The following is a 14511-nucleotide window of genomic DNA, read 5'->3' as shown; positions in this document are numbered from 1 at the left end:
TTAAAAACCATAAGAAGAATCAATCAACGGCCACGACGACCCCACGTGTCTCTTCCGAAATTTGACTCTCATCGATGAAATAAAGAAAAATTACACTCTAAGCTTTTAAACTTTCTTACACACACAGATCTGGCTCTCTCTTTCGGTCTCCTTCGTACAATCGAACAAGAATTTGGCAGATCCAATCTCGTTGTTGCTGCCAATCTTTCTTCTTTCTTCCGATTTAGGGTTCCAAGCTCCGTTCCTTGGAATCTCCGGCTGTTAATCCATGTCTTTTTCTTTTGTTTTTAGTCAGTTACTGCTTTCCTTCACTCTAGTACTATGTGTTTCTTCCCTTTGCATTCACGCCTCAGTTCATCACTATTCTTCTGAGAAATTCATTAACAAAGGCAATGCGTTTGTCGTTCATGGGGGTAGCGAGGGAATTCGCTCCTCCTTAGTTGACCGTAATGATGGCGATGTGGATTCTTCTTCCAATCGCGAATCCTATATTCGGTATGTGTTTTTTGTTGATATTTCGATGAATGTTGGAATTTATGAGTTATTTGGGAATTGGGTTTTTTGTTGAGTGACTGTTTAGTGTGCTGGGGTTGGATTGTTTTGCAATTTAGTGTAATTTTGGTTTCCATTTTGGGTGATATGTATGGATTTTGTAATGTGTGATAAATGTGATTTGCTTGCTATCATTATCATTTGGTTTTTTAATGTTAGCTTCATAACTTGTTGCTTGTTAGGGTTTATATTTTGTCTTTGTTGTGATAGTTACCTTATTCTATAGTGTACTGTCAAACCAGCTTCGAAAAAATTACATTTCGGAGACCCGAGGAGTTTTCAAACTTCAGCTCGGGACCATTGCATGCGATTGTTTTTGAGGTGGAAGATAGAGAGATGGTTGGAGGGTCGGCCTATGGTGGCCAAAGGGCAATTTGCTGTACCGTAGATCTTGCTAAACTAGGTGTTTGTTCAGAAGGAGATGTTATTTACCGGCCGTCCTCGAAGAATTCTGGTTGGCCTCAAGTTTATGGAGTGTCCTTCAACACAGATGAGCAAGTTGCAACCCTGGAGACAAAATCAATTCATATTACTAAAACAGGGATGTACAATTTGTATTTCATCCATTGTGATCCAAAGCTACAGAATGTGGTTGTGGAAGGGAAAACTATATGGAAAAACCCTTCTGGATACTTACCAGGCAGAATGGCGCCTCTAATGAAGTTTTATTTGTATATGTCTTTTGCTTATGTGTTGCTTGGAATCTTTTGGTTCTCACAGTATGCAAGATTCTGGAAAGAAGTTTTTCCATTGCAGAACTGCATTACGGTTGTTATTACATTGGGGATGTTTGAGATGGCTATGTGGTATTTTGAGTATGCTGAATTCAACCAGACTGGGATAAGACCAACAGGGATTACTATGTGGGCTGTCACCTTTGGAGTTGTTAAACGTACAATTGCACGTCTGATCCTTTTGATGGTTTCAATGGGTTATGGTGTTGTTAGACCTACTCTAGGTGGACTGACGTCAAAGGTTCTCATGCTTGGATTAACCTTCTTTCTGGCATCTGAAGTTCTGGAATTGGTTGAGAATGTGGGTGCTGTAAGTGATCTTTCAGGAAAAGCAAGACTTTTCTTGGTACTACCTGTGGCAATCTTGGATGCTTTCTTCATTCTTTGGATATTTACCTCCCTCTCCGCAACTTTAAGCAAGCTTCAGGTATCTGATATGTTCGTAACAATTTTTTTTTTCTGTCCTGTTTATTTTCTCTGTTTGAATTTAAGATTGATTGTCTCCTGGCAAGTTATTTTCTGAAGAATGTTGAGAAAATTATCTTCTTTTAATCAAATTATAATTCGGTGGAGTAAGTAAGTAGAGTACCAGGGAAAACACGGTCTTTTAATTTGAGCTTCCAATTGAAACATTTATTTAGAAAGGAAAAAAAATTGTTATCTCTAGTACTTTTACAATAAATTTTACTATATGCACAATTCACCTATTGTATATCCTTCCCGAAAAAATTTTATTCGTTATTATTTAATCAATTGTGGTAAAAATTAACTTTGAGAGACTAAATTTAAGATTTATTGAAAATTAGTAAAAATATGGGACTAATTGAACAATTGAAAGTGTGGGGGCTAAAATTGAACCAACTTCAAATTTTGGGGTCCAAAATGGCATTTTAACCTTTTATTTATTTCCTTTGTTTCGGGATTTTTTGTGTTATAACTTCTGCTGATTGGCTTTTCTTCATTATTGCTAATGTCACAGGCTAGAAGATTGTCATCTAAATTGGACATTTACAGAAAATTCACAAATGCATTGGCGGTAACTGTTATTGTTTCTGTGGGTTGGATGTGCTATGAGGTAATTTGTGCATGAAGATTTGTTTATTATTATCATTAAAACACGTTTAGACATGGACCATGTGGGCATAGGTTTTGGAAAGAAATGATCAATTTATGCATTTTTATGATTTTGTCCCAAACTCTCATCAGTTGTTGCTTACTGCAATTTCTTCCAATGTTAATCTTGCAGCTTTATTTCAAATCAAATGACATTTACAATGAGCAGTGGCAAAATGCATGGATCATCCCTGCCTTCTGGCAAGTCTTATCATTTTCTCTATTGTGTGTCATTTGTGCTCTCTGGGCCCCCTCTCAAAATTCAATGCGGTATGTTATGTTTCTACACTTTCTCACTTTCTCTTCCCCGCTCCCTCTCACTCTTGCACATTGTGTCATCCTCTATCTACCTCAGGTATGCATACTCCGAAGATGCACACGAAGACTTCGACAAGGATGATACAAATTTAACACTCATAAGACCATCTCCTATTTCCTCGCCTTCAAAGGACGTTCGGAGCGTACCAGACATTAAACCACTGCGTGGAAGCGACAATCCAGCTGGTGATTTAGAAGAAGATAAAACAGAATAAAATTGGAATTACAGGTTCTACTTTTTGATATCATAAATAGCCATAAGTTCATTTACTTTGTTATTAGCTGGGAAAATCTGGTAGTTTATAATTTCCATGGAAGAAAATACTATGAAAAGGAAAAACAGCTATTTCAGTTTTGCTTTTTTGGGTTGTTCTTAAATCTTAATAGCCTGATGTAATAGTAGACTAGAGAAGTATTGTAGGTTTTTTTAAATATTTTCCTCTCATGTAGTTTTTATCATTTGTTTCAAAATAATCCTTCTTGTAACTGTGCCTGATTTTGATATTTAATACTCTCTCCACTTGCCAAAATCTTCCAATATTAAGACATAGATACATCATTCTATATTTGTAGAATATCTTCCTCTATATATTTCTTTGAAAAAAAATTTTCAAGGGGAGCTTATTGAGTCTATTATATTTTGGGTCAAAATATTAATATTTTATTTGTTGATGATTTTTTTAGAACTCTTTTCCTCCTTAGAATATCTCGTCCATTATTGGCTGTTGGGTCTTTTTCAAAAATATTAGAATTATTGTTTCTCTAAAAATAGACATTATCATACCTTTCAATTTCCTTCACCAAATAATAACCAATGGAATTATAGTTTAAGAAAACATTTGATCCTTTCAAGCCTTCTCAATTGGATTTGCTTTGCTAATAAAGTTTCTTCTTTTCTTATAATATTATTCAATAGAAGGTATTGGGAATTTGAGGTTTTTTCTTTTCCTTTATTAAGGAAATTATATCAAATTATAATATTGCTGGAAATATTTATAAACATGGCAAAATTTCACAATCTAATAGATATTTAATAGAGAAATAGACTTCTGTCAAAATTTCACAACCTAATAGATATTTAATAGAAAAATAGACTTCCGTCCAAATCTATTTGTACCTATTACTAATAGATTCTGAAATTTTATTAAATTTATAAATATTTAGGTTCATTTGAAAATAGTCCATTTTTCTTTGTTTGGTGTTCACTAAAAGGTCGTTAACCATCACGGGTTTATCTAATCTTATAAAGAGAGATATAGTTTCAGTAAATGGTGTTCACCTATCTAGTGATTAATTTTTTACTAGTTTCTTTGACACTCGGTAGGTTGTCAAAATAGCGATTTGATTAAAATGTTTTTAATTTCAATAAAGAACTTAAAAGGAATAGGTTCAATCTTTGTTGACTATTTATATATTATATAGAATTTAACAACATAGGAGTTTTAATCAACATCTATTCTAAATTACACTTGTAGAAAAAAGTGTTTTAATCAACGTTTATTTTAAATTAGATGTGTTGTAGGTGAAATTGAACTTTGACAAATTAGCCAAAAATGAGGAAATTATTACTCTATAGGATGGGTTTTGGTTCAAATCAGTTTAAGTGCCAAACTTATAATCAAAGAAATCTCATCCCAATAAGAGAAAAAATTTTAAAAGAAAAATGTAAAGTCCATAACACCATGTTATTATTACTTCGTAGGAAGTACTTTCAACTTAAGTCAAATTTAGAAGATCGCGTGTCATTTTCTTCTTTAAGTTTTGACGTAAAAGACATAAAACTGAATAGGGGTAGTATATATAATTTCTTAATTGAAATGCTTCCTCGGGACCTCGAATAAATAGAGATGAAAATTTCGTTTTTTAAAACTTCAGACAAGAAACAGAACAAACAGTTCAATTGATGGAAGGGTTTGTAGAGAAGTTGAAAGATGTTTTGCAATTGGGTGAGATGGAAATATAAAGGAATTTAAAACATTTTATTTCATTGAAATGAGAGAGTTTATTTCTTAAGTGCATATCATTCATTCCCTTTACGCAACTTCCCTTATGCATTTACTAATTACTCCTTTTCTTTATTATTTTTGCTTTTCTCTTTTTAAATAAACAATTAATAGCTGCCACTTTTTCTTTTTTCTTTTTTGGTCTAATGCCTAATTAAATTAAAAAGTATAAACAAAACAACAACAAATTTAAATTAAATTAAATTGGTTTGTTTTATCAAGACATTAGTTGGTTTTTATGAAATTTCAATGAGTTGGTTCATTAATTAGCAATAATTTATTGATGTTGTACTTTGGAGATTCAATCACTTCACTAGAAAAATACTTTAGATTAAAAAAAAAGTTATTTTTATGCATATTTGATGAGGATATATTTTTGTATGAGTAGTGACAAGGGATGCATATAGACGGTTGTATTTCCTATTATCCTTATTTAATTACTATATCATATGATACATGTGCGAAAATTTGTGTGGTGATCGTTACAGTAAATCATTTACATGTATCTTCGTGTGGTCTATGTGTTGTCTTTTTTTTTCTCTCTCTCTCTCTCTCTCTTTTTTTTTTTTACTTTTTCACTTGTGTTTATTGTTTTGTATATATATTTTCCATAAAGTCCATTAAAATCTAGTTTTCTACTTGAATAAGACATTGTTTCTTTATGATTTAATTTTCAAGTTCTCGCTCTCATGTTATTAAACATATATACATCGAAGTTACTCAATAACGGAATCATATATTTGTTAGGGAAAAATGCCAATAAAATATATGTTGGAATGTAACTCAAAATTAGGTTTTATGCATATACTTTTAGAGTAAGCAATGTTTTTAACACTCGTTTGGATTTCGAACAAAAGGTAAAGTTCGGTATTGAAAAATAAAAAATTAGTCATGTTTTTAAGGTTGACAAGAGAATGAAATGATAAATTAAGAAAAAATCATAGTATTCCCTCTTCGTATCCAAGACGATGAGGAGAATATTGTTTCATTTTCGAAGATATATTGCCGAATCAAATAGCAGTAGTGGGAGGATGCTAAAACGAGAACAATGTGAGTAGAGATTAGCTCTCCTCCTCCAAAAAAAAAAAAAAAGAAGTAGAATTAACGTCAACGAAAGAAAAAGATCCTCGATCAAAACCCTAATTTTAGAGGATGAAGACCCCACCTCCTTGAAAAATCCACTTTATGGCATACCAATAATCACTAGTAGAAAAAGGGCCTACGATGACAGTTAAATGCTGTCATTAAAAGCTTTCGTGACAGTTTTTTGCAGTCATTGATGCGGAAGTCATAGAAAGTATTTTATGACAGTTCCCCAAAACTGTCACGAAATGTGGTTTTTTATGACATAGAATAAAAATCATGAATTCAATATCTTATGACAGATTATAACTGTCATTATTTATTTTCGATTACAGTTAATAACTATCATTGTTTATATTTTATGACATCGGATAATTGTCATTGTTTACATTTTATGATAACGAATAACTATCATTGTTAATATTGTATGACAGATATTAAATGTCATTATTTATCTTTTATGACACTTATTAACTGTCATCATTTCAGTTTCCACGACATTAATTAACTGTCAATAAAACTTTTTTTATGACAATTTTTTTTTTACATTTAAATGTCTTAATTTTGTTTTTAGTCACTGTTTTGCTTGCACTATTTTTTTATTGAATCCTGTTTTTCATGTTGCCCTACCATTACACAGACCAATACAATCACATATGGAAAAAAACAGTGAACGCTTTGATATAAAGAAACATACACTTTATAATATCGCTTTAAGTGTTGATACATATATGGTTTGTTACGAACAAGCTAGCTATTTAAATAAGTACATTTAAACCGGAAATTTTCCTACCAAACCTACAAAAATGCCTATACATCAATGAATTGCCACAAATATGGTTTCGCTGCTCCAATGGAATCGGGCAAAACCTAGTAAGAAAATAAAAGAAAACAAAATTAATTCAATAATACAGCACATTCACTTCAACAACACAATACACATTCATTTCAACAACACAACACATACACACTTCAACAATAGTAACTTCTAAGCTTGGCAATAAATTATTCTTTTCTATAATAGGTGTTGAAATTTAGCAACTCATATTTTATTTAACATCACTCCTTATTGCAAGAATAATTATGACTATCTTAAAGTTAAAAAGTTAATACTATTTCCATGGCTTGACATATCTTCAACAAGCAACCATTTTGAAAATTTTTCCTTCATCATCATAATCTCTATAACCCCATACACCATAAACAAATTAACATAGAAAGGTATACTATCATTCATAAGATTTAAAGACAAGTTAAATATAATAATTAATGCGAAAACATTTACTCATTACCTCAGATTTCTTAAGATCTAGTTAAAATCATTCAAAGAAGAAGAAACAATGGAGAGCAGGAAGAACTAGCTCGAAACTGGAGGTGGTGGCGACATTGGAACCACTTGATTCTCTTCATCATCCCCACATTTGGCAACAGTGGAGCAGGAAGAACTAGCTCGAAACCAAATTTTCAGTCCTATTACAAAAGAGAAGCTGTTATAGTCATGTTAATCTTTCATTAGTTATTTCCCAAGAACCTAAATCTATTTGAAAAGTCGATACCCGACCTAAAGTGTATGATTTGAATTCTCAAATAAACCATTTCTATCCTGAGAAACTACTAGAGAACCAATTCAAGAATTCTCCTAAAAAATAAGTAAACAATTCAAGAATTCAAAATAAAATTGGCAAACTCACAGACGTCACTTACATAACAATTAATCTTACTTAAAAAAACGACTCGCAACCTTGGAAACTACAAATGGCACGTTTGGTTGAGTTCAACCTACAAAATAAATTATAAATATACTCATCACTTGGTTGAGTTCAACCTGGAGCATAAATTAAAAATTACTACTTGGAGTACTAAAGTATGGGTAGAGCTAGAAGATAGAAAAAGAAACAAAAGGCTTCTCCAATGAAAGTAGAAGAGAAATGAATCTTATAACCTAACTTCTACAGCAATTGAAGTTGTTTCTCAATTATCAAGCAAAAACTACGAAGGCAAGTGCGTACTGTATCAACTTTTCATGTTTTATCTGAAGAAAGAAGAGATAAAAAGAAAAAAGAAACAATGAAAACAGAACCTAACAAAGGAACAAAGCAGAAGAAAAGAACAGAAATATGGGAAAATAGTCCAAGAAGCTACAATAAAGACCTCAAATTGCTACAAATAACTTAAAAAGGGTCGTAAAAATGATTTTGAAATGAGCACCAACAAGAAGCTTTGATCTTGATAATTTCCAAATGGCTCAACCATGAAGAAAGTTATTTTGCTTACTTGTACAAGTGAGGGCTTATAACCCAACATCAATTTTCAAAATGCATGGCCATCTATTGTTGGAGAAACTTGAACTAGGATATCCAAAAATCAGGGATCTTCTCTTAACTAGTCAGCATAAGCAAGAACATGTTTTGATGGCCCACTATATTGAACCAACAATTGTATGATTAGCATTAAACCAAAACAGCAATAGATAGAAAATAAATAAGAGATCGTTAACCTTGAGAGTCAAATCAACTTTCTTTGCACAAAAAGTATCGATGAAACTTTCATTCATTACTAGCCACTTCAAGTTGAAACTGTAACACATCAAACAACAACAAAAGGCTCATCATCTAGCATTGAAAAATAGCTTGCATATGGTTTGAGTTTGATCTTACTAGAGACATCAAATACATACCCCAACCAATAAGTTACCTCCATTATTAGATTCTTCACTAAAATTGTTAAAAGAAACAGAGATCCTTGAAGTAAACAAATGAGTTTTGAAGACATTACATATTCATATATCATTGCAGCATTCTATCAAACACCCTCTTGCCAGCAAATTATTGAGTTTCCCCTTAACCTCCTTTCTGCTTATTTTAACCCCAAGAAAGTGAGTTTTCCCCCATCCTAATAAAGGGGCCAGATCTCTGAGTTTTTTCCCATGTATTGAATAAAACCCATAACACAAATCATCTAGTAATGCCATCAGAAAGATCAGACAATTGGAGGACATACATTCCATTTTCATATTTCTACAGACAAAGAATTGATTCTACGAGTTTTGTAAACATTCAAACGTTATAAAGTTGGGCATAATATTCCGTGAGATTAGCTGTCCTAAAGAAGCTGTAAGACCAAGGGGAAAGCTAAACCCATTGTAGTCTTTTTTGCCAAGACATGGAAAAATTCCTTTTTTTTTCAATGAAAGTTGATCTTTTACCCAAAGAAAACAAAATTTGAGAAAGATGAAACCAGATGATGATGCTTAATTCTAAACAAAAATCGCATAAGAAACCAATCAGATGAAGGTTAAGGTTTGAGGGTAGGAGAAAAGAGGAAAACACTTCGAGAGGATGAGGGTTCTATTCATATTGTTTCATCAACAGAAGCCAATAACAACAAATTTAATTGTACTTGATTGCAACTATTCAGAAAGCACACAAGCAAAGGTTCATATACAGGAAGTATATCAGTAATACTCATCAACAAAGTCATTTCCTATTTCTTAATTAAGCAGGTTGCTCTATAATTTTGATAGATAATTGTGAAAAAAAGTTTTAATTATTGAACAAAAACTTTATACCTGGTAATCCTTTAAAAACTTCCCAATCCTCCCAAGTCAACGACTCCACTTTGTTTTCTTGAATTCTTAGCACTTCATGATGAACCATTGCGTAGGAAACATAGTTACGAATAATCAACAGTAACTTCATAAACCAACCCTCTCGTAGGTCCATTAATTTGATAGGAGACCCAAAGGATCATCCCTCCTATCATCTACCATCAAATGAATAATAAACAAAGTTATACAAGATACAAACCAATGATGCCACTTTAAGAACTGAATTTATGAAAGAGTGATCAATTGACCATTTTGAAGTAATAAAGATACAACTGATGAAACTTAAAATAACATATGTAGGCATACAACTGAAAATGCTCTTTAATGCCCTATGTAAGCATAGTTGAACCATTATTAACAGTCTAATTAAAAACTGAAAAAAAAAATTATTTTATATATCTTAAATTGGAATTTGGAGAGTCAGAATTAGCTTAGCAAAAAAGATTTTCCAAGAATAAGTAAAGAAAAAGAAAGTTATATACAAAATTGTAGAAAATAAACAAGAAAAAGAAAAAAAAAAATCTGTTTTTTGGTCTTAAATTCTGATATCTCTGCCATCAAACCACAAACCAGAGCTTAGTAGAACAGTTTCGATATTTGTATTTTCACTTTGGAGGTCAAATCTAAATCCCCCATCGATGGAATGGAACCTTTTAATTTCTTCTCTTTTTAAATTGCTTATTTATTTATTTGTCAAAATTTTCTCCCCTCTTATTCTTTGGTGAATTGAGATTGGAAAAACAAATTGGGTTTTGTTTTAATTACAGACAAGTACACAAATATTCATAACAGGAGGACAAGGGGATACCAGAAATGGGATTGAGGCGGTGGCTGGATCAAATAATCCAAGACAAGAGATGGCATCTCTATCACCGGAAGCGGGTGGTATGACGGGTTCTGCAGCGGAAGTAGGGAAGAAGAAGAGGGGGAGACCGAGGAAGTTACATAAAAAAGAAAGTTAGAAAATTGATCTGTTTCATAACACATAGTAAAATAAAATAAAAAGAAGAAGGAAAAGAAAAGAAGAAGAAGAATCAACATTAGTCATGCAGAAAGTATATACCTCAACCAATAAGTTATCGGAATAGTAGTCGCGGCCACAATCTCCTCTACGTCAAGATATCTCCAAAAAGTAATCGAACAAGGCAATAATCCACAAATTTAGTCAATTAGCGAATCGTCAGTTGGATAAGAAGAAAAGAAATGTGCAATCAATTGAGATCAAAGATGAATTTGGATCATCGGCAAGGAAATACAAACCTGAGAGTCGTCGGTGAGGAAAGAGGAGATCAGTAGTGAACTTCTGGCGATGGAACCAAAAAAGAAAGCGAAAAATTGGGAGAAAAGTTAGAATAGTACCTCAAGAAGTGAAAGCGACTGCGAGCTCGTTCAAGCACTTGCCAATTAGACACCGTTCAAGCAGTGCGTCTTCCGCAAGCCGATCTCCCAAAACTCAAGATGCACGAATGGAGGGTGGGGGGCGTGAACGTAAAAACAAAATGTGATAAAAATGAAAAGAGGCATTTGGGGGAAGCTAGGACGAGTTGTCGATGAGAAGTGTGGCCAGTCAAAAGAGGTGGAGATGAAGAGGATTGAGATTGGGGTTTTTGGAGCCCTTTCGTGGAGATGCAGAGAGAAAGGAGATAAGAAAATATATAATTAATAATATATGTTATGATTTATATTTAATGACAGTTAAAATTTGTCATAGATTTATGACAGTTTTTAACTGTCATAAATTCTTCAAATCCGAAAAATTCCGCTTTTTCCCGCCAAAAACGCGCATTTTAATCTTTTATGACAGTTTTTTCTAATTTCCTTTTAATTTTGGATAAATGAACTGTCATAATAGACCCAATTTCTTGTAGTGAATGTTGTGTTGATGGCGATTAGACCTTTCCACAATTTGCTTCACCTTCATGTTGGTAAATTTACAACCTCTCAAAATGCCACCACTGCACATAAGAAAATAAAAATGCTTAGCTCAACAGAATAATCTTTCATCCTATGAATATTATTTAAGTTTGATAACTTTTTTAAGTTTTTCACTACTATTTGAATATGGTTCTTGAACTTTTAAAAATACATATCAAATCTTTCTCAAAATGTTAGGTGTAGATATGTGTTGAAATCGCAAACCTCTCCTAGACAAAAGTGTAGGTTTGGTGATTTTTACATTTATTTTAACCCAATTGATACGTGTATAAAAGTTCATAGTTTAAATCGATATAGTTATAGTTTTGAAGTTAAAGTTGCAATTTTTTGAAAAGAAAAAACAAGGTTTATAATGTACATTTTATATATATATTTATTAATGTTTATGTCAGTTTACGAGTATCTCGACTGATCTTACGTGACAACACGTTTGACCCTACAACATTTGAGTATTAAGAGAAATTCGTAGGACATTAATTAATATGTAAATTGGCACCATAAATTAACTATAATAACCACCTTTTGCTACAATAATCAAATTAACTACAGTTATTTACTATTTGACATTCATCATTTTTCTTTATTATTTGATACGACGTTTACTATTTTCTTATCAAACTAAAAGAATCTACACACTAAACGCATGCTATTATAATCTAAACTAAAATAATCACATTTTAAATACAAATTACTCTAATCAAACTATAATAATTCACTTTTTTACCTTAAAACACTCTCGAGAATTAGAAGAAGAGAGCCCCCCCTAAATTGAAAAGGTACAAACTACGAACTAACGATAATTAAGGAGAGGTGCACGTGAGTGGAGAGAGAAGTGCACGTGAATCATGATAGGTAAGAGAGGAAGACCTAATTAAGCTGTGCGTTGAATAAGCAAAGCAAAGCAACATCCCACCCAACTCGCCAAACACGTGCTACCCTTTTTCTTCTTTCAAATCTTAATTTTACGGGCAGGGGTAATATCGGAATAAATAAAATATCCAATATTCAATACCCAATAGGACTTTTTTTTTTCTCTCTTTTCTTTTTAATATTTTTATTTGTATTCATGGAGATAAAAGAAATAATTATTTAATAGATATCATATTTGTATTTTTTTTTATTATCGATAAATAAAAACGTGTTTGCTTCCATTGAGTTCTTTTCTCATTGGGACCCCCACTTCCCCTCTCTTTCCATTTGCCTCAGCCGCCTACTGTCGGCCACCCAATATTCCTCGTTTTATTCTCTTTTCAAGTGTTTAATCACAAGTTGTCGTTTGAAATTTTTTTCTAGTTTTGATCATTTTTACTGAAAATTTTAATTTTTACAAATTTCAACCATAAATTTATAATTTGGAGATAGATTGATAAAATATTTACATTTTATAAAAAAAAATAAGTATAATAAGTTTTTTATAATGATTTTTTATACGATATAAAAATATAAACTATTTACATTTTACGGTTAAAAAACTTGTATAAAGTGAATAATTTTGTCCATTTTATTATTATTATTATTATTATTATTTTTGAGAAAACCACTTTAAAAAGGTTTAATTTTTTGAGCTTTTAAGTTCATGTTAAAATATCTTAATTTCGAAAATTACGTAATTATGTCCTAAATTTTTATATGGTATTATTGAAAAAATTAGATTTAACTTCTTAAATTAAGGTTTATGTTAAAAGTCGTCTCTTTACTTCATAAATTCAAAATACAACGTTATTGAAAAATTTAAAGTTTATGTGAAAAGTCTTAACACTTAACTTTATGTATTAAGATTTTATTTGATAACGATCTTTTTTTTCAGTTTTTTTCTTAATTCATGTTTTTTTTTTCAACTTTAATGGTGTCGTTGTTATTACTTTTCATAAAAGAAACATTATATGATTTTCAATCCTATTCTAAAAAGATATATTAAATAATTTAAAAATAAATGTTTTACTTTTTTAGAACTTAGTTTGGTTTTTAATTTATTAGAAGGAAAAAAAAAAGATAATGTGATATTTACGAGTTTGATTTTAAAAGATAAAGTAACGGTGAAATGAGATCTAACCATTTTGTTTTTTCTTTTCATCATTAATTGGAACACGTTATTTTCACATATCTTGCTCCTCCACAAGTTCTCCCTCGAGCATCTATTCCTTTTGCATACATTTCTTTTCTCGACCCTCTACGCTTCAACTTTACTAGTGTGTACTTTTCAACCCCGAGAAAGAAAAAGAAAAAGAAACTCCTTATAAAGAATTTTACTTGGTGTGTCATTTTTATCTTGTGAGGGCCCTAAATATGCTTTAATTTCTTTGATAGATAGGAAAAATAAATACATTTTTTGTACCTAAAATTATAGTTTCGATTTTAATCTAGGAGTAAATTTGTTTTCAATTTAGTTTTTGTACTTTGAAATGTTGCAATTTTATTTTGAAATTTGAGTTTTGTTTCAATTTGATCTATAAATTTTTGTACTCACGCCTTTAATTTGTTTCGATAACCGTTTTTTTAGATGTTTTTTTAGCTAAGTTTTGAAATACCAGTGGAGTGAAAATTTAAAAATGATTTAACTATAGTAAATATTGATAACAAATAGTGACACTTTATGTTACTATGATTCTTTTGTACTGACTATAGATACTAATATTAGAGACAGGAAAGTAAGTAGTCAACGAAAAATCAAAGTTGAAAGTGAATCTTTTTAATTTGGAGACTCAATTGGAGAATAAGTCAAACCTCACACATAAAATTGTAACATTTTGAAACTTTACTTTATTGAAATCAAACTCGAACTTAAACACTAACATAGGGACCAACATTAGCTCGATGTTGGAAATCTCGCAGACAAACAGTTGAGTCTAATTTGAACATCAAGAAGATGTCGTCACGAGGGCTCGTTAAATCAATGAATTAGTCTCAACTCTAAAAGGTAAATGTTAACGAAGATTAGAGTGTGTTTAAAAAATGAGTATAAAATAATGTGGTTTGGGATAAACACTTAAAACCGACTTTTAGAAAAATGAATATTGAGTGTTTGATGGTTAATATCCCTAATTTATATGAAAAACTTCAACCACCACCTTCGACGATCCTCTTTGGTCAACATATGACTGTTGTCTCCAACGATCGTCGTTAGTGAAACTTTTGGCCATTGTTTTTTATGCAACGCTAGCCAATT

General features: G+C 31.4%; 1 protein-coding gene and 1 long non-coding RNA gene across 16 annotated transcripts; one reads left to right on the top strand and one right to left on the bottom strand.

Annotated features, from left to right (window-relative positions):
* On the top strand, positions 1-3203 carry LOC103500676 (uncharacterized). 3 transcript variants are annotated; one of them, XM_008464056.3, is made up of 5 exons: positions 1-495; positions 795-1713; positions 2266-2361; positions 2533-2669; positions 2755-3203. In XM_008464056.3, the coding sequence occupies exons 1-5, from the start codon at positions 269-271 to the stop codon at positions 2930-2932; spliced, it is 1557 nt and encodes a 518-aa protein (XP_008462278.2). In that variant the 5' UTR covers positions 1-268; the 3' UTR covers positions 2933-3203. The 3 variants fall into 3 exon arrangements, with proteins under 3 accessions (XP_008462278.2, XP_050947571.1, XP_008462279.2); XM_051091614.1 differs by having other exon boundaries at positions 104-495; positions 2533-2600; XM_008464057.3 differs by having other exon boundaries at positions 104-495; positions 779-1713.
* Positions 3204-6487: 3284 nt separating this feature from the next.
* On the bottom strand, positions 6488-11036 carry LOC103500675 (uncharacterized). Of its 13 annotated transcripts, XR_007824783.1 has the most exons (10): positions 10770-11036; positions 10474-10533; positions 10219-10307; positions 9372-9565; positions 8301-8379; positions 8078-8222; positions 7746-7835; positions 7508-7582; positions 7096-7273; positions 6488-6673 (listed from the first exon to the last, which is right to left on the bottom strand). It is a non-coding gene; the product is annotated as an uncharacterized LOC103500675 (long non-coding RNA). The 13 variants fall into 13 exon arrangements; XR_007824779.1 differs by having other exon boundaries at positions 7746-8222; XR_007824778.1 differs by having other exon boundaries at positions 7508-7835.
* Positions 11037-14511: the final 3475 nt, after the last annotated feature.

Source organism: Cucumis melo, chromosome 1 (assembly GCF_025177605.1).
Source record: "Cucumis melo cultivar AY chromosome 1, USDA_Cmelo_AY_1.0, whole genome shotgun sequence".
Classification (NCBI taxonomy): Eukaryota; Viridiplantae; Streptophyta; class Magnoliopsida; order Cucurbitales; family Cucurbitaceae; genus Cucumis; species Cucumis melo.
This window is presented reverse-complemented; position numbering and strand designations above follow the sequence as displayed.